Consider the following 20,502-nt stretch of genomic DNA (forward strand, 5'->3'; position numbering starts at 1 on the left):
AACATGTTTTAACTTCCTCATGTGGCTCACATACACAATGGCTCTCGTCGTATTTCTCTTTGCTTTTGGTGCGCTGTGTTCACAAGGTAAAACATTTTTCTTTAAATATTTTCTGTTGTTGGTTGACTTTGTAGTAAGTCTTGTAGTGAAGCACTATTGGAACTTGTTTTTGAATTAGACATTATTGACACAATATACTATAAAACTGAGTCATGTGTTCACTGAAAATTTTAACTGTCCCTGTACCTGTCCATCCTTTCTGGTTGATATAAATGAGAAGAATTATAATAATGATAAAATATTCTTCAGTACCAGAGAAATTAAAATACAACAATACATTAAACTAGAATTCTTCATTCTTGTACAAGACCAGAATATATCCAGACAGATTTTTTTTAAAAATTAAAAAGTGTTTGTGTTATTAGAGTAACAAATATAGAGTATTATGGTAGAGGTATGCACTCTTTATTTTCTGCTTTGACTTTCAGTAAATCTTTCAACCGTTAAAGTAGAAAAGGTTTGTGGAGCTTCTGAAATTCAGTATATTTACTTTCAATATCTGCACTGTTAGACTGATTAATCTTTAATTCATTTTTATCTTAAATATGTTTTCTATAAGTTGTGGTTTGTAACATGAATATCTAAATGTAGTTTCAAATCCTTTGCCACACTGCCAGGAACACAATTCTTTTGGGGAAATACATAACTTTATTTATTTCATTTATGTTGCTGGATGAGTAAAATTAATACAAAAAAAACCTACGATAAAACTGCGATCAGCCTGAATCTGATAGACTGAATTTCCATTTTAATTCATTTTCAATAAAATAGAGATGTGGATGGCGCTTCTGTGGAAAACAGGGAGTCCTTGGTACATATCTTAAAACAAACAATAAAAGACTGATAAACAGTTCCCAAATGTCTTGTTAACTGTAAAGACACAACTTTAAAATGCCAAGTGAGATAACGCAAATTAATCAGGGAACTATAGTTTCAATTATTGAAATAATGAAACATAAATGACTAAATGATGTTTAATTTAAGAGGGAACTCGAGCTCAACTACTTGCGGAAACCCAGCGGCTGCTAGTTCACTTCCGTCTTTTGCTCAGTGCATTTCTTCACCATAATTAGTTCCAGAAACCCTTCATTTGTACCGTTTGCATGCTAACATGATGTATACACACACACGCACACACACAGATGGGTCAACCGTACATTTAAATCTACAATGAAAATCGTGTTAGACAACTACATTTCCTGTTTTAATCGGACTTGTTTGATCAGATTTGTGGTGTTGTAGCTTTCACAGCCAACTACATTTTCATTGACAGGCAACAAAAGACAACTATATTTTGCTATATTATTGCTCAACCACTGTGAGAGGTGAGGGCTAGCTAAGAGTGCCAGGAAGTTTGAATGTTGTCTGGCCTCGGTGTACATGGGATCTGACTTCTAAATGTATTGAACTTTTGAGTTTTGGGGTTTTTGAATATTAAAGCATTGCACATCTTTCACACCACAACAGTGTAGGAGTGTGTTGTGTGTTGGAACAGTTAAAGTACGATAATTTTTATACCAAGTGTGTTTTTATTTTACTACTTACTGTGATAATTGTGTGACATGAGAGTAGCAGAAATAAAAAATGAACTGGAGATGATAGAAGTATTTAAATCAATATGCAATACTCTCACTAACAGGCACTAAAAGTTGTCTAACTATCAACCAAACTGCAGCAGTGATCTCTGCAGGGAGCAGGAATAATATCCACAAGCCAACATGCTAACTGTCTGACTCTGGTACATTAATGAATCTGGCCAACCACGAAGCCCCCAAGTGGTCTCTTCGGTATTCTTTGCATACGATCAATCAATCAAGTTTATTTGTCACATGTAATCGTATAAGATAAAATCATAGCAAAATGTAATATGGCCAGTTCCTTCAATTTGTGCATTAAAAAGAGTTTAAATAGAATAGGAATAGTAATTAATGCCTGAAGAAGATCTTACAGATCGAAACATCGCCTCAAAAAAGAGAATAAAAATATTTATTGGGAGCTTAACAGTGTGCAGACCTCACTCCTTTGTACCCCACTCTGCAATATAAACCCAACTTTAAACTTGCTTTAACAGCTCAAATTTGACAGCCATTTATTAAACCTTCACCCCAATAAACAAACAAATAAACACAAACATTAATAAATACGAAAAGAAAATAATAACTAACTACCAAAATAATTAATTTCCAATCAAATTATGACCACTATAAAAACACTAATGACCAAATATGCATTTTCATGAATTTGACTTTTTTTTTTTTGATATGTTCTTTTAGGGTCCACAGCTGAGATTCCTGTGTTTGTGAAGCTGGGAGATGATGTACTTCTGGAAGTCAAGAAACCTGTTGCACTGACTGAGGGGGAAGATTTTTTTTGGAAATTCAATACCAGTTACTCTGTAGTAAAATTACCATATGAAGGCAAAGAAACAATCTTTAAAAGGTACTCAGGAAGGGCTGAGTTTTCTGATCAAAATCACTCTTTGCTATTAAAGAATCTACAACAGGCCGACAGTGGACGTTATGTTGCACTAGTGACTGGTGGAAAAGACCGAAACATAGCTGAATACAAGGTCATAGTCCAAAGTAAGTTTCTTATCATTTTTTCATTATAATTTTAAAATGTTGACACAATAGTACTCTAATTTCAAAATTTCTTTCACACAAATGTTGTTTTTTCCAGATCCAGTGACTCCAGTTAAGCTGTCAGTGAAGTCTGTCTCTAACAGCACAGAGTCTTGTAACCTCACTGTGACCTGCAGTACACACAACTTTCACATCAACAGAACTTTTAGATGTGACACCAAAATCTGCTATCAGGAGGCAAAAGAGCAACCAGAGGACACAACCTTTGGCTCTTCTCTCCATTTCTACTTGCTGAATGACTCCATCATCTGTAACCATAGCAACGAGGTCAGCTCGGAGGAAAGCATGAAGGAGATTCGGCCTCTCTGCCGTCTTTCTGGTGAGACTGAAAGACGTAAGCACTAACTGACAATAATACACAGTTTACACACACTGCTTGTCATGCAGTGGAAATCACCCTCATCCATAAAGATTTGTTACCAAATACTGGGGGGTCAACACATTAATATTTTCTTACTAGTCAGAAAAAGTATTTGTTACGGAGCCCCAGAAGGGCCAAAGAGAGAGAGAGAGAGAAAAAAATCAATTTAGGCCATGTTTTACTACACCAAGCGCTCAAAATGCTATTGTGTTTGCACGAGATACAATTTGTTCCCAAGTTTTGGTTAATTCATGCCCATGATATAAGTGTGTATAGAGAGTCAGAACAACTGACCAGCCTTTCTCCCCAGGGCAGCAAGTGTAGTGCACCTCCTTTTTTAATATCTTGGTATTGCTACTTTTTGAGTAAAAACAGGCCCAGCGCCAGGATGAAGTGACTGAGGAGGCTGTTAATAAATGCAAGGGAATAAAATTCATTGATTTAACCATGCAACAGCCTCAGAAAGGCATAACAGCAGGCTACTGTTTCAAAATCAAAGATTTTGAAATCAAAGATAAATTTCTTAATCAGAGCAGAGCGCTAAATAATTTTAATTTATGAATGACTCTTTGTCAAAATCAGCATGCGTGGTGCATACGCCCCCACAAACATCACTGTCCATTGTGCTGTGTGAGCTAAGCCATATTCACATTTTGTTGTTTTTGCTGTTTTCTATAGCTACACAAAGCTTTAACAAAAAATACAACTGAGGGTGTTATAAGCCCCCTTAAGACACTTCATGGCACCGGGTCTGAGTAAAAGGTCTCCGTACTTCTTCCAAAGGATTCACCTGATGTGAAGTCACAAACCTTTTGTCTCAGCTGTGATTCAATGTTCCAACTCCATGTTCATATTTATCAACCTGATGGGGAATGTGTACAGTCAGGAAGTCTTGGACTGTTTATTTAAAATCCATTCATCATCCTGTTAGAATCAGAATCTCTTCATTTTATAGTACTTATAGTACTTTAATAAATACATTTTATACATCAGAAAGTTATACTCTGCATCCTATCCTTACCCATTCTATTATATTGTTATACTATACACCCATCCTAACTATTTAGGAGCAGTAGGCAGCCGCAGTCTGTCACCTGATAGTTGAAGCAGGTGCACCGGGGGAGAAAGGCTGGTCTATTGTGCTGGCTCTCTGTATATACACTTATCTTGTGTGCACAAATTAACCAAAATGTGGGAATTAATTGTATCTCAAGTGCACAAATTCATCAAAACATGGGAATGAATTGTATCTTGTGTGCACGCAATAGTATTTCAAGTGCTCGATGTAGGACAACGTGGCCTCAATAAAAATATATATTTTTGCCCTGGTCCCCTTAGGGGCTCTGTAATTTGTAGCTAAAAAGTTCTAAAAAGTTATGAATCTAGGAATGTTTGAAAGGTAACTCAAATAAATATGTAAACGTTTCTGATCAATTCTTTTCTTTGTTTATTTACAGTTTCTAATCTGGGCCATACAATAGCCATTGGGATCGGGATCCCAGTTTTCCTTTGCCTTATTTGTGGCCTTTTCATCATATGTAAGTCCAAGTGTATATTTCACAAGAGTAATAATGTAATTCAAATCTTCATGGATGTTTGTATATGAATACTAGCATTGTAGCAGATAATACCCACCACACCCACAAACCTCTCCTGTATAATTAAACAATGCCATCAGAATGATTAAAGTTACAATAAAGTTACAATATACATACAATAGACATTCAGCCCCACTAGATATCAGTAAACAACTATTTGCTATGTAAAGATATAGTGGAGTAATGATGTCCTGATTAGAGAATAAAGCCACACTCCTTCTGTGTGAGTCCCTCCCTGTCCTTCGCGTCCATTTTCAACATGGCGGCAGGGTCACAAAGTTTCTCTAATTACAGCTAAACAGTACACTAAAATATGTTTCTGAAAACATTTGAGGTGAGAAATAAACAATAAAGTAACAGAATCTTGATCCATATTTGATCAGCACTGCCTAGTTTGACAGTTTGATCTGAGTTTTCTGAGCTCAGGGGTGCTTCCTTATTTTTCTTCCGACTTTATTGAGTAAATAATGTGCAAATTTGTTTTGGTCTGAGATGCTGGTGCTATAGTGCGACATCTAGTGGGGCTGAATGTCGTATATTGCACCTTTAATGTCCAACTTAAATTAAAATATCTATATTTTCCTTTCGAAATATAGACGTGCTTGGTAAAAGAGGTTTCTTGAGTTGTTTTTAGAGCAAAAAAGTCATTATTTTCACTTCACTTTCATTTCAGTCTTTTAGTCTAAAACTCTTTCTGTACCTACCAAAAACATGCCATTGAGTACACTATGGTTCCCAAACCTTTTCTGTCATGGCCACCTATGCATGAATTGACTGAATATCTATCGACCAATAACAATAATGGCGAAGCTAGCAACAAAAGGAGCCACGTTTAATCTTGATTAAATAACATTACAAAGAACATCAACTACACGTTTCTCATTCATTTCTGTTGTGCAAATGCAAGTCAAGATTTGCCCAAACCACAATAAGCATTAACAGTTTTATTTTCTTTTTCTGTCAAAATCTGTCCATCTTGAATTTTACAAGTAATTTTGCTTTCTGACTTAATCTTGCTAACCTTGATCATGATAGCCATTATTATTATTATTATTATTATTAAGCAAATCAACAATGTTTTTTATGACAGACCGACAGAAAAGAAAAAAGAGCTGCGAAAATACAATATACGCTGTTCCTCAGGTAAGCACCACAGTATTGCTTTTTTTCATAACTCTTCCAACTTTGCTTGTCAAACTGAGGAACAGAATTTCACATTGTGAATAATTTGAAAATTAAGACCTGATTTTCAGAAACAGGTGAAATATAAAAAAAAAAAAAATCAAAAACCTTGTGTAAGTTCAAGTGGGAAAGAAATGCAGCCTTCCTAATGCACTGGTCAGCCTATAACCACGCACACCGAACACTTTATCCTAATGACTTGGCAGTCTATCTAAATGACCTCCATCTCTGCTATAACAGCTGCTTCACCCAGTCTGCTGTACTGGTGCTGCTGCTTGCTCCCACTGAACCTGCCACATGCAGATGTCACTGAAGACAGCACTGTTTGTGCTGCTTTCTTGTGTTTAAATGTCTTGCTGTGAACTGAATTATTTCCAGATGTACCACGACCCACCAGTCCAAACCTGCTGTTCGAGTTCTCATTGAACAGCATATACTGTATATACTGTACTGAGTATGTGAAGCAAAGTGAAAATGGAAAACATTTTTAACACGGTCGTTTGTTTTATTTCTAGGACATCAATCAAGCCCAAAGACTTAATCAGAATGCCACAGAAGATGCTTCAGGTCTTTCTCCAAACTCCACCTATGCTTTGGTAGGATTTCCAACCGGAGCCACAGGATCCACTGAGCCTACAAACACCACCCGGATAGAGACCATTTATGCTGAAGTTAACAAAGCTCCAAAGTCCAACCAGCAACCAGAACTGAAAAACACAGATAATACAGATAATATGTATTCACAGGACTAAATCATGGTTTGTCATGATGGATTCTAAGTCTGGTTTACCCAGAGTAGTCTTTGCGTATCTCTTGAACTGTTCATCCAGTTGACTCCGGACTTGGCAGGTGTATGTCTGGGGAACAAAGAGAGTGCAGTGTTGAATTTGGCGCAATTTGGACAAGCAGCACAATTAATATTAATAAACTTATACTCTGAATAAACAAGCGATTAAGCTCCGCTCTCTGCAGCTGCAGGGCGGGACTTCTGTGCTCTGTGACTACATATTATGATCAGAGCTGTGCAACCCTGCCATGAGAGAAAGTAGGGGACGACATCTCTCTTCCTTTGATAACGTTAAAGGTTGGGCTTTATTGTGGGTTTCCTGACTCATTTAAGACAAGAGAAAGAGAGAGAGGGTGGGAGAGCTGAGAGCAGAAGTGAGCAACAGATAGACAGGCTGGAAAGTTTTCTTTCAGAGAGAGAAAACTCATGAATGAAAGAAATAAAAAGTTATTTTCTGATTGTTTGATGTCGGTTACACTCTAAAGCATAAATAAACAACCATTAAATACTCAACAGGTGATTTACTGTGAAGACAGACGCTCTTTTGGCACATTTTGGACATGTGACACATTTAATATTAATTAACTTTAAATAAACAAGCGAACAGCGAGCCGCTCAGCTCAGTGTCAGTGCAGTGGGGGCTGTTTGATATAAACACTGTCATAACCACAGCGGGGTGGGGCTTCTGGGCTCTGACTTGCTGAGCGGGACAAAGGCATGTGCCCTGCTCAGTTTAACCGCCTGAGAGAAAAGTGTGAGCGCACACAGGAGAAAATAAAGAGAGGCGAAGGCAGTAAAACTAGACAATAGGAGTGTAGACAGGTTTGATTTGCAGCAGAATCAACCAACGGAAGGCTGTAAACTGCTTCTACGGTTCAACCTATTTAGTCTCACTGGTGTAGTCTATGTCTGGATTCAACCATTTAATTTATTAAATCCTCATCGTTTTAATTGATACGTTTGCCAAATTTATACATATATATGGTTCTTGAGAAATAATAAGCAATCGGCACATTTTGAATGGGTACTTCACTAGTTATGGATAAAATTATGGCTGTTTGGTGACTTTGTTAAGGAATCACTTTACATTACCACAACAACATCTAAGGGATCATCTATTATTGTCAACCAAGTGAGGAAGCAGAGGTGCTGGAAGTGCTTTTGTTGTCAGAAGACAATGAAATATAGAGTTGTCTGTCATCTGGATAGGTATGATAGCCGAGGTTGTGTTTGATAAGCCTGTAGAATTTTAATATTGTTTTTTAAAACATTGAATTAAAGGAATTTTAACAATGTTATGAAATGTGCATATTCATTGTCTTGTTGTGCGTTAGATGAGAAGATTGACTCTCATGTCTGTGCTTTAATTAAAAAGATTTTAATCTGTACACAAACAGAAATGTAAAAATGACAGTATGTGATGTGGTTTTACAGGCTGTTACATGCTGTAAGTATTTCTTAGTGAACAACAGCTGGGAGCAGCCTTGTCTTCACTGTGAGGTTGCCTGGTAACCAGTGGTGACACTGCAGAAAAGTGCTGGGCTGCAATTTAAACTGTTTGGCCAGAAAAATAACAAATAGAGGCTTTTACATGTCTGTTTGTGTACAGACCAAACAAACATTTTCATTGGTACGATTTAGAGGTTAGCTAGCTTTACTAGCTAACCTTTAGAGCTAGCTTTACTTTGTAGAGAGTAAAGCTAGCTGTTTCAAGTCTTTGTGCTAAGCTAAGCTAATTGACTCCCTGCTGCAGCTTCATATTTGAGGCACAGACATCTTTTCATTTAGCTCTCGGCAAGAAAGTGTTTTGTTTCCCAAAAAGCCAAGCTATTCTTTTAACTTATTTAATGTATGTTTTAAGCAACTTTTCACTTTCTGAAATTATTTTAGGATTTCTTTTGATGTGTGTGAGGAAGCACGGACTCCCTCACTAATTATATGCTTAGCACTGTTTATTTAGAAAGGTGGACATTTTCTCACACACAACACTCTCACGTGACAGCGGAGCAGAGGAGAGGGAGTGAGAAAGCAATGTAACCAACCTGCATGCTGCTCTTACATGCTTGGAAGGGAAGGGTGAGTGTATTCAGTTGGTTGCAATCATCAACCTCACCACTAGATGCCACTAAATCCTACACACTAGTGTTTTCTTTATAAAACAAAGCAAATCATTACAACAAGACAGAGCTTTTTGCAATATGTAAAATTATTCAAAAGCTATTAAGGTTTTTCCCCCATTTTTAAAAATCTGACCCATCTCGCCATGGCCTATGTGATATTTTTATGATCTCCCTGTGTAAATGTTGGTGTCATCCAGGTTGGCAGTTTCCTCCCCCACATACAGGTTAAATGAATTAGGAGCTCTAAATTGCCTGTTGGCTTTAAATATGTGTGTAAACAGTTGTCTGTCTATATGCATCAGCTCTGTAACAGACCTGTTCAGGATCTCACTCAGTGGTAGCAAATACCTCCAGAACCCCCAAGACCCTGGGGCGTACAGATGAGTTTTATGGCAGCACAATCATAGTATTTAATGAACTGTGTTGATTGATTCTTTATTTTTGCTTTTTCCATCTAATCACTACATTCTGTCACACATGTACTGTACTTCATGGAAGCAACAACTACAACAACAGTAGACTGTCACTAACACAGACAGAAAGACACTTAATAGAATAATTGCCACAAAAAAAAAAAACAACAAACGCCCCGCACTGCTGACAGTCACTTGTACTCATTTTATTTAGTACTTTGTAAACATTTCTATTAATTAAGTCCCATGCACATGTCATTAAGACTTTATGGTGTGCAAGTTAAATGAACACAACACAAGAATCAAATATTCTAACCTTCAAAAGTGAGATACTGTATGTTTACAGGGTATTTGTATTGACATGCATTATATCTCAATACAGTATGTTCTTGTAATTTTGTGCAGCACATGTATGATCCCTATAGGGCAAAGTTGTAAACCTGTAAATGAGGTCTATAAAAACTTCACAATAGTTTACTAAAGTAACATTTCAGTTAAATAACTATCTTCACATTTCGATTTGATTTCATCCATGAGGCCCAACAGAGGTTACAGGACTCTGTGCTGTTAGACACAAAGTCCACTGACAGCTGGACTGGAGACACTGGACGTAGGGGGGGAAATGTGTGTGTGTTAAGGATTATGAGAGTACTACTGTGTATCATCATTTGAAAACTAGTGAAACCTACTTTTAATTACGACCTTGTATTCAGCTACACATTGGTAGTTATGTGTGCAGTGTAATCTCCACTGTATACTTGTTGAACATTTTTCAAAAGCAAAGAGTGATTTTGTACAGAAACCTCCGTCCTACCCACATAATGGCCAAATATTCTTGCTCTTTTAGTAGGAAATAATCTTACTACATTGTGACTGTTATTGATTGTCCATGTAATTCAATGTCTCCTACTAGAACGACAGGTTTCTTAACATCCAGACATAAATCCTTCCCCTTCTGCATAAACACAGTTATGTGTGTGTGATTTTGAGTACGGCTGTCCTACTTGGAGCCTCTGACTTGTCAGTGCAAGTTTTTCCCACTGCATCATGTTTACATGAAAAATATTTGAGGTGAACTCATCATATCTAATTACAGATATTTGAATTTGAGAAGATAAAGTGATGGACTGTTGTGCCTTCTAGAGCAGAATCAATACTAACTAAATATTAACAGTATATACATACTCCTCCCTCACAAAATACAGATGCTTCCTCTTCCTTGTACTGCTGCATTGTGAATACAATCATCATGCAGCCACCTGCTGTCTAAAAAGAGATAAGTCAGGCTACAGTTTCTCAGACCAAATTGCCCACAACATATAACATACAACATATTATTATTATTATTATTATTACAGTAAAGAATTTGCCACTAACAATTAGATCTTTCCCCTCCATTGATATCTTTAAAACCCCTCTAAAGACCTGTCTCTTTTCTTTAGCCTCTTAATTGTCATCATGAAGACATGCCTGACCACACTCTGGCTTTTTTTTTTATCTTGGCAGCACATCTCAGGTTGGCATTTACGTCTCAGTGTAAATGCCAACATGGTTATTTTAAGTTGCACATGTTAAACACTGAAGAGTATCTCCTTTAACTGTTGAGGTGGGAAACATCTGTATTTTTATGTGTTTTTTGAGTTACAAACATTGTCAAATTAAAAACAGACATTTTATCAAAGCCCCTTTTAATCTTCAATCTAGACGTCAAGGACATGAAGAGTAAATAGTCTACAGCGGAAAATAAGTCGTAAGATGATGACACCAGAAGTGAGTGTTGAGAGGCGAGAATAGGAACTGAAAGTGATGTTGTAAGTCACTGATAATTATTTTGTTCTGATGGAAATGTGTGATGATGATGGTTAAGACGATATGAATATGTTGTAAACTGTATGGAACATGTATTTTTAACCGTTCTCTAATTAACATTAAGCTCAGGGGTGTTAACGCTGTCTAAAGTGCAGATAGAGAGATCTGTTGAAAACATATTTTCAAATGAGACCGTTCTCTCTAAAAACATGATTTAATAAAATTGATTATGAGATTAGAAGCCATATTTCATTTCAGTTTTTTCAGTAGGTGTATTCTTTTAGGTTTTTTTTGTATGATGAGTGTCTTGGCAGGAGGCTGATTTCACTTGTGGTGCTCAAATATTCCAAAAATTACATGTGAAAAATCAGACTATTTCTTCAGTAGCAAGAGTTTCAATAAAAAACTGTTCAGTGAGATCTGTGGATTATGCAGAGACTTCCGAGAAGACAAGTTACCACTCAGCATGGTCACAGTGCACAAATAGTGTTATCACTTCCTCATACAGCTCATATGCACAATGGCTCTTGTCGTACTTCTCTTTGCTTTTGGTGTGCTGCATTCATGGGAAACACAAGGTAGAACAGTTTTCTTTAAATATTTTCTGTTGTTTGACTTTGTTTTCAAAGTCTGGTTGTTGTAGTGAGGCACTACTGGAACTTGTTTTTGATTTAGACATTATTGACACAATATACTATAAAACTGAGCCATGTGTTCACTAAAAATTTTAACTCTTTTCAGATGTTGTAATTTATTACTCCATTCCTATCAATGGTTAAAAAAATGAGGTTTGTTAACGTTCTGGTTGATGTAAATGAGAAAAATTAGAATAATCAACGATAAAATATTCTTCAGTACCAGAGAAATTAGAGTACAACACATTAAACTAGAATTCTTCATTCTTGTACAAAACCTGAATATATCAAGACAGAGATTTTAAGAAACCTTGAAACCTTTTTGTGTTATTAAAGTAACAAACATATACATTATGGTGGAGATATGTGCTTCTTATTTTCTGCTTTCGTGTTCAGTAAATCTTTCAACCATTACAGTAGATACCGTTTGTGGAGCTTTTGACATTCAGTATATTTCCTTTCAATATCTGCACTGTTAGACTGATTTATCTTTAACGATGACCTATAATGCTAATTTCAGCTCTAAATTAGCTCTAAGTAGCTTTGCATGATTCACACTTGAAAAACTCCTTATTTATCTTATACTGGCCCTTTATGCAGCCCCTGAGTATACACCGTTTCTCTTGTTTCTCTCTTGTACTGTCAAACACTGTTTGAGCCCACACTGTTCTGATGGCCAGATTTACGTATCAGAGTTGTGTAACTTTACCGCAAATGCAAACCATTGACTGTATATAAATATGGAGGACGTGTCTCCACTTCCTACTGCGATGCAAAAGTGCTTTCCACAAAGTTAAGTTGTAAAAAATAGGCAATAAATCAAAAGTACAAAGCAAGAATCGCCTATGAAGTTCCTCTGTAAACATTACATGCTGTGCTGTCTCTGTGTTATGGGTGTATTAATAGGTAGAGGTCTGTCTGTGATGAGGCGATCAGTAAACCCACCCTGAACACCTTGCAATAATCTTTGCAATAATCCCTGTCTGATGTACCTGCTCTACCTGTCAATGTATATACTGTCTGTAAATATTGTTGTGTAAATTTGCGTATATTGTCTGTTGCGCCAGTCCTGTGTTAAGCTGTTATCCGTTCTATGTCTGACACAGTGTTATGAGCTTCCTTATATGCTGTACCGAAAGCAAATTCTACCGTCCTTGGTCGTGTGGTCATTAAACGATTTATTAAACGATCGATGATTAAGATGTGGATGGCGCTTCTGCGGAAAACAGGGAGTCCTTGGTACATATCTTAAAACAAACAATAAAAGACTGATAAACAGTTCCCAAATTTCTTGTTAACTGTAAAGACACAACTTTAAAATGCCAAGTGAGATAACACAAATTAATCAGGGAACTATAGTTTCAATTATTGAAATAATGAAACATAAATGACTAAATGATGTTTAGTTTAAGAGGGAATTTGATCCCATCTTTCCTGTGACATGTGTGTCAGAACATTTTCTGGTCGTAAATTAGCAGCAGGTACTGTTATTACAGATTACATTTGTTTAGTGTGAGAAAAGAGCTTCTGTCAGCTAGCGACATTTGTTCCTATCAAAAACCTGTGAAACTACTTGTGGAAACCCAGCAGCTGCTAGTTCACCTCCCTCTTTTCCTCAGTGCATTTCTTCACCATCTTTAGTTCCAGAAACCCTTCATTCAACGTTTGTATGCTAACATGACGAATACACACACACACACACAGATTGGTCAAGCATACATTTGAATCTACAACGGAAATTGTGTTAGTCAACGACATGTCCTGTTTTAATTGGACTTGTCTGATCAGATTTGTGGTGTTGTAGCTTTCACAGCCAACTACATTGTGCTATATTATTGCTCAACCACTGTGAGAGGTGAGGACTAGGGAAGAGTGCCAGGAAGTTTGAGTGTTGTCTGGCTTCGATGTACATGGGGTCTGACCTCTAAATGTATTGAACTTTTGAATATTAAAGCATTGCACATCTTTCACACCACAACAGTGTAGGAGTGCGTTGTGTGTTGGAACAGTTAAAGTACGATAATTTTTATACTAAGTGTGTTTTTATTTTACTACTTACTGTGACAATTGTGTGACATGACAGTAGCAGAAATAAAAAATGAACTGGAGATGATAGAAGTATTTAAATCAATATGCAATACTCTCACTAACAGGCACTAAAAGTTGTCTTACTATCAACCAAACTGCAGCAGTGATCTCTGCAGGGAGCAGGAATAATATCCACAAGTTAATTTTCCACATGAAATCATATAAGGTACAATCATAGTGAAATGTAATATGGCCAGTTCCTTCAATTTGTGCATTAAAAAGAGTTTAAACAGAATAGGAATAGTAATTAATGCCTGAAGAAGATCTTACAGATCGAAACATTGCCTCAAAAAAGAGAATAAAAATATTTATTGGGAGCTTAACAGTGTGCAGACCTCACTCCTTTGTACCCCACTCTGCAATATAAACCCAACTTTAAACTTGCTTTAACAGCTCAAATTAGACAGCCATTTATTAATCCTTCACCCCAATAAACAAACAAATAAACACAAACATTAATAAATATGAATAGAAAATAATAACTAACTACCAAAATAATTAATTTCCAATCAAATTATGACCACTATAAAAAAAACTAATGATTAAATATGCATTTTCATGATTTTGACATCTGTTCTTTTTTGATATGTTCTTTTAGGGTCCACAGCTGTGACTCCTGTGTTTGTGAAGCTGGGAGATGATGTACTTCTGGAAGTCAAGAAACCTGTTGTACTCACTGAGGAGGAAGATTTTTTTTGGAAATTCAATACCAGTTACTCTATAGTAAAATTACCATATGAAAGCAAAAAAATAATCTATAAAAAATACTCACAACGGGCTGAGTTGTCTGATCAAAATCACTCTTTGCTATTAAAGAATCTAACACAGGCCGATAGTGGACGTTATGTTGCACTAGTGACTAGTGCAAAAGACAGAATCATAGCTGAATACAAGGTCATAGTCCAAAGTAAGTTTCTTATCATTTTTTCATTATAATTTTGAAATGTTGACACAATAATACTCTGATTTCCAAAACCCTTCACACAAATGTTTTTTTCCAGATCCAGTGTCTCCAGTTAACCTGTCAGTGGACTCTGTCTCTAACAGCACAGAGTCTTGTAACCTCACTGTGACCTGCAGTACACAGGACCCTAACATCAGCAGCACTTTTAGATGTGACACCCAAACCTGCAATCAGATGGAAGGAGAGCAACCAGAGGTCTCAACCTCTGGCTCTTCTCTCCATGTCTACTTGCTGAATGACTCCATCATCTGTAACCACAGCAACGAGGTCAGCTGGGAAGAAGACATGAAGGAGATTTGGGATTTCTGCCCTCTAAATGCTGGTGAGACTGAAAGACATAACAGCTAACTGACAATAATGCACAGTTTACACACACTGCTTGTCATGCAGTGGAAATCACCCTCATCCATAAAGATTTGTTACCAAATACTGGGGGGTCAACACATTAATATTTTCTTACTAGTCAGAAAAAGTATTTGTTAAGGAGCCCCGGAAGGGCCATTGAGGGGAAAAAAAAAAAATTGAGGCTATATTTTACTACATCGAGCGCACAAGATACAATTCATTCCCAAGTTTTGGTTAATTTGTGCCAACAAGAGAAATGTGTATTGAGAGTCAGCACAACTGACCAGCCTTTCTCCGCAGAGCAGGAAGTGCAGTGCACCTCCTTTTTTTTATATCTTGGTATTGCTACTTTTTGAGTAAAAACAGGCCCAGTGCCAGGATGAAGTGACTGAGGAGGCTGTTAATAAATGCAAGGGGGCATTTTTTTCATAAAACATTGATTTAACCATGCAACAGCCTCAGAAAGGCATAACAACAACATAAGTCTACTGTTTCAAAATCAAAGATTCATTTCTTAATCAGAGCAGAGCGCTAAACATTTTTTTGATTTATGGATGATTCTCTGTCAAATAAGCAGGAGGAGGCGCGTGGTGTGGTGCACACACCCTCACAAATATCACTGTTCATTGTTCTGAAACAACAGCTGAGCCACATTTTTTTTTTTTTGCTATTTTTCTATAGATACACAAAGCTTTAACAAAAAATACACCTCATACACCTTAAGACACCTCATGGCACCGGGTCTGAGTAAAAGGTCTCCGTACTTCTTCCAAAGGGTTCACCTGATGTGAAGTCACAAACCTTTTGTCTTGGCTGTGATTCGATGTTCCAACTCTGTGTTCACATTTACCGACCTGACGAGGAATGTTTATCAGAAAGTCTTGTACTATTTAGTGCTTGTTGAATATTGACAGAAATCTATTCATCATCCTGTTAGAATCATTTTCCAAGTACATTTTATACATCAGGAATTTATACTCTGCATCCTATCCTTACCCATTCTATTGTATTGTTATACTATAAACCCATCATAACTATTTAGGAGAAGTGGGCAGCCACAGTCTGACACCTGATAGTTGAAGCAGGTGCACTGCGCTTCATGCTACATGGAGAAAGGCTGGTCTATTGTGCTGGCTCTCTGTATATACACTTATCTCGTGTGCACAAATTAACCAAATCGTGGGAATTAATTGTATCTCATGTGTACAAATTAAGTGGGAACAAATTTTACTATCTCATAATAGCATTTTAAGTGTAATTTGTAGCTAAAAAGTTCTAAAAAGTTATGAATATACTGATCAATTCTTTTTTTTGTTTATTTACAGTTTCTGATCCTGGCCAAATAATAGCCATTGGGATCGGGATCGCAGTTTTCCTTTGCCTTCTTATTTGTGGCCTTTCCATCATATGTAAGTCCAAGTGTATATTTCACAAGAGTAATAATGTAATTGAAATCTTCCTGGATGTTTGTATATGAATTTAAGCATTGTAGCAGATAATACCCACCACACCCACAAACCTCTCCTGTATAATTAAACAATGCAATCAGAATGATTAAAGTTACAATATACAACATTCAGCCCTACTAGATGTCAGCAAACAACTATTTGCTATGTAAAGATATAGTGGAGTAATGATGTCCTGATTAGAGAATAAAGCCACACTCCTTCTGTGTGAGTCCCTCCCTGTCCTTCGTGTCCATTTTCAACATGGCGGCAGGGTCACAAAGTTTCTCATGTTACACCTAAATAGTACACTAAAATATGTTTCTGAAAACATTTGAGGTGAGAAATAAACAATAAAGTAACAGAATCTTGATCCATATTTGATCAGCACTGCTTAGTTTGACAGTTTGATCTGAGTTTTCTGAGCTCAGGGGTGCTTCCTTATTTTTTTTCCAATTTTATTGAGTAAATGATGTGCAAATTTGTTTTGGTCTGAGATGCTGGTGCTATAGTGCGACATCTAGTGGGGCTGAATGTCAAATATTGCACCTTTAATGTCCAACTCCAACTGAAATTAAAATATGTGTATTTTGCTTTGGAAATATAGAACTGCTTGGTAAAAGATGAATTATTATTATTATTATTATTATTATTAAGCAAATCAACAATGTTTTTCATGACAGGCCAACAGAAAAGAAAAAAGACCTGCAAAATTACATGTGACGTTCCTCAGGTAAGTGTCACAGTGTTGCTTTTTTTTTTTTTCATAACTCTTCCAACTTTGCTTGTCAAACTGAGGAACAGAATTTCACATTGTGAATAATTTAACAGTTAAGACCTGATTTTCAGAAACAGGTGAAATGTTTTAAAAAATCAAAAACCTTGTGTAAGTTCAAGTGGGAAAGAAATGCAGCCTTCCTAATGCACTGGTCAGCCTATAACCATGCAAACCGAACACTTTATCCTAATGACTTGGCAGTCTATCTAAACGACCTCCATCTCTGCTATAACAGCTGCTTCACCCAGTTTGCTGTACTGGTGCTGCTGCTTGCTCCCACTGAACCTGCCACATGCAGATGTCACTGAAGACAGCACTGTTTGTGCTGCTTTCTTGTGTTTAAATGTCTTCATTTGAACTGAATTATTTCCAGATGTACCACGACCCACCAGTCCAAACCTGCTGTTCGAGTTCTCATTGAACAGCAGGTTTGAATATATACTGTACTGAGTATGTGAAGCAAAGCAAAAATGGAAAACATTTTTCTAACACGGTCGTTTGTTTTATTTCTAGAACATCAATCCAGCCCAAAGACCTAATCAGAATGCCACAGAAGATGCTTCAGGTCTTTCTCCACAGTCCACCTATGCTTTGGTAGAATTTCCAACTAGACCCACAGGATCCAATGAGACTAACACCCTGCCAGAGACCATTTATGCTCAAGTTAACAAAGCTCCAAAGTCCACCCATCATCCTGAACTGAAAAACACCAATAATGTGTATTCACAGGACTTAATCACGGTGTGTCATGATGTATTCTAAGTCTGGCTCAGCCAGAGTAGTCTTCAAACACATTACTCAGAGGTCATGCTGGATCCTCTTGCAAGCCTAATGAAACATGGACTGTTTCCTCAGAAACTAATGTAAATACCTTTGGGTTTTGGAATGGATTATGTATGTGTCCTGCACAAGACAAGGCAACATCTATCTACTAAAGGAAGGAATCTCTGTCTGTATGTCTGTGTGTATCTCTTAAACCCTTCATTCGATTGACTCCATACTTGGCAGGTGTATGTCTGGGGACTAATTTGGTGCCATTTGGTGCCTCTGAATAAACAAGTGATCAAGCTCTGCTCTCTGCAGCGGCAGGGCGGAGCTCCTGTGCTCTGCAACTACATGTCATGATCAGAGCTGTACAACCCTGCCATGAGAGAGAGGAGGGGACGACATCTCTCTTCCTTTGATAATGTTAAAAGTGAGGCTTTGCAGTGGGTTACCTGACTCATTTTCAAAAAGACAAGAGAAAGAGGGCGAGCGAGCTGAGAGCACGAGTGAGCATCAGACAGCAGTGGAAAGTTTTCTCAGAGAGAGAAAGCCGCTGAATGACAGAAACAGCAGCAACGGTCTTCACCAGACACACAGAGATACCAGCAAAGAGACTCTCCAAACCTGCAACACAACAAAACAGTTATTTCATTACAGTACTGACAATACAGCACAACATACTGGATGTAATAAATTAATCCAAATACTGTATTCGGAAAGCATTTTGTGTCTTTAATGTTGACAAATTTTTGGACTTAAAAAATGGTCCACATAATTTTATCTAAATATATTGTTGAGTACAGTTGAGTTTTATGGCAGCACAATCATAGTATTTAACAGACTGTGTTGACTGATTCTTTATTTTTGCTTTGTGTTTAATTTTGTTCTAATTCAAACAAATCAAGGTCTGTCACATGTACTGTACTTCATGGAAGCAACAACAGTAGACCGTCAAACACAGACAGACACTTAATAGAATATTTGCCATAAAAAAAAAAAAAACAATTGAGTGTTCTAACCTTCAAAAGTGAGATGCTGTGTTACTAATGTTTACAGGGTATTTGTATTGACATGCATTATGTCTCAATACAGTATGTTCCTGTAATTTTATGCAGCACATGTATGATCCCTCTTGCAAAGTTGTAAACCTGTAAATGAGGTCTATAAAAACATCACAGTAGTTTACTTAACATTTCAGTTAACACATCACATTTCGATTTTATTTCATCCATGAGGCCCAACAGTGTAGTTTAGTCATATTCAGAACGTATTTATTGTACATTGTCTAATTCTCACCAGCAGTTGGAGAGCAGAGAGGCCACTTCTTTGGTCCAGCTCACCTGGTTGCTATGGTTACAGATGATGGAGTCATTCAACAGGTAGACACGGTGTAACGGGTATAGAATGGACCCAATTGCAGCACAAATGACACCGGTATAAATTTTATAGTCTTTATTCCACACAATGTCAAGACAATAGTAGCACGGTCAGAGAAACACAGTTCTGATGAGTATGGCTCCACCAGGAATCGAACCCCGATCTTCCACTCCCAAGGCAGACAAACCACAGCACTGGCAACAGTCCAACAGTTCTTAGGCAGGCTAGATCGGTGACAAAGAGGGAAAGACGTAACACTGCACAAGAACAGTCTCTAGTCCAGAGCTCTGGGGGGAAGCAGCAGTGTGGGGGGGGGGCATACTGCTGGAAGGCAGAGACGAGGAACGATGGTCGGAGACAAGCTGATCAGGGACACACGGAGAGACACACGGAGAGAAGAACCAGAGGTCGCTACCTCTGATTGCTCTCCTGCGTTCTGATAGCAGGTTTGGGTGTCAGATGTGTTTTTAACCGTTCTCTATTTAACATTAAACTCTTGGGTGTTAACACTGTTTAAAGTGCAGATAGAGAGATCTGTTGAAAACATATTTTTAGATGTGACTGTTCTCTCTAAAAACATGATTTAATAAAGTTGATTGTGACATAAGAGGCTGTAAAGGTAATCAAAGACTAAAGGATTGTCTAATCATTTTAATTCATTGTGTAAGGATAATCATTACTTCTCTCCTTTGCTAATGTGTGCATGTTCCTGCGAGAAGGAATGTGCCTTAGGAGGCCCACACTCCTCTCTCTCCATCCTGGCTTAGGCTCAAATAAGGTACCATTCTGTGTCTTGCAGTAAACAGGTGATGTCTTTGGGTGATGTGGCTCCTAGTTAACATACATGTGCATGTGAATGTCTGTCGTGGCTGTTTGCCATTGGCTTTTATCCATAAGTTGGTATGATTTAACCAATCGATGATCATTTCTTTGTCTCTGAAGACTGTACAAAGGTCAGTTTGGATATGTATAGTGAGACAGATGAACTGATGCAAAATTTTGTGTGTTCTGTCTCCTTATTCTACAATAATATTTTTTAAATCTTCAACCCAGCAGTGTTTTGTGTATTATTTCATGTATTTGTTTAGTGTTTTTCGACAATTTCCACAACAAGGCCATATTTAATTTCAGTT

The 20,502-nt window shown here is 37.2% G+C and overlaps 1 protein-coding gene and 1 long non-coding RNA gene across 3 annotated transcripts; both read left to right on the top strand.

Annotated features, from left to right (window-relative positions):
* The first annotated feature begins 33 nt into the window (after nucleotides 1-33).
* Nucleotides 34-17,996, top strand: LOC121909484 (SLAM family member 8-like). 2 transcript variants are annotated; one of them, XM_042430036.1, is made up of 6 exons: nucleotides 34-86; nucleotides 14,294-14,602; nucleotides 14,697-14,981; nucleotides 16,330-16,413; nucleotides 17,133-17,182; nucleotides 17,741-17,996. In XM_042430036.1, the coding sequence occupies exons 1-6, from the start codon at nucleotides 38-40 to the stop codon at nucleotides 17,987-17,989; spliced, it is 1,026 nt and encodes a 341-aa protein (XP_042285970.1). In that variant the 5' UTR covers nucleotides 34-37; the 3' UTR covers nucleotides 17,990-17,996. The 2 variants fall into 2 exon arrangements, with proteins under 2 accessions (XP_042285970.1, XP_042285969.1); XM_042430035.1 differs by lacking the exon at nucleotides 34-86 and adding an exon at nucleotides 11,487-11,550.
* Nucleotides 5,594-7,924, top strand: LOC121909485. The gene is made up of 2 exons (XR_006099460.1): nucleotides 5,594-5,804; nucleotides 6,359-7,924. It is a non-coding gene; the product is annotated as an uncharacterized LOC121909485 (long non-coding RNA).
* Nucleotides 17,997-20,502: the final 2,506 nt, after the last annotated feature.

This window comes from Thunnus maccoyii, chromosome 12, assembly GCF_910596095.1.
Source record: "Thunnus maccoyii chromosome 12, fThuMac1.1, whole genome shotgun sequence".
Taxonomy (NCBI): domain Eukaryota; kingdom Metazoa; phylum Chordata; class Actinopteri; order Scombriformes; family Scombridae; genus Thunnus; species Thunnus maccoyii.

Coding starts and splice junctions, on each gene's coding strand:
- LOC121909484 (XM_042430035.1), top strand. CDS start 11,493: ATGGCTCTTGTCGTACTTCTCTTTGCTTTTGGTGTGCTGCATTCATGG. Junction 14,982..16,329: donor TTTCTGCCCTCTAAATGCTG/GTGAGACTGAAA, acceptor GTTTATTTACAG/TTTCTGATCCTGGCCAAATA. Junction 16,414..17,132: donor TTGTGGCCTTTCCATCATAT/GTAAGTCCAAGT, acceptor TTTTCATGACAG/GCCAACAGAAAAGAAAAAAG.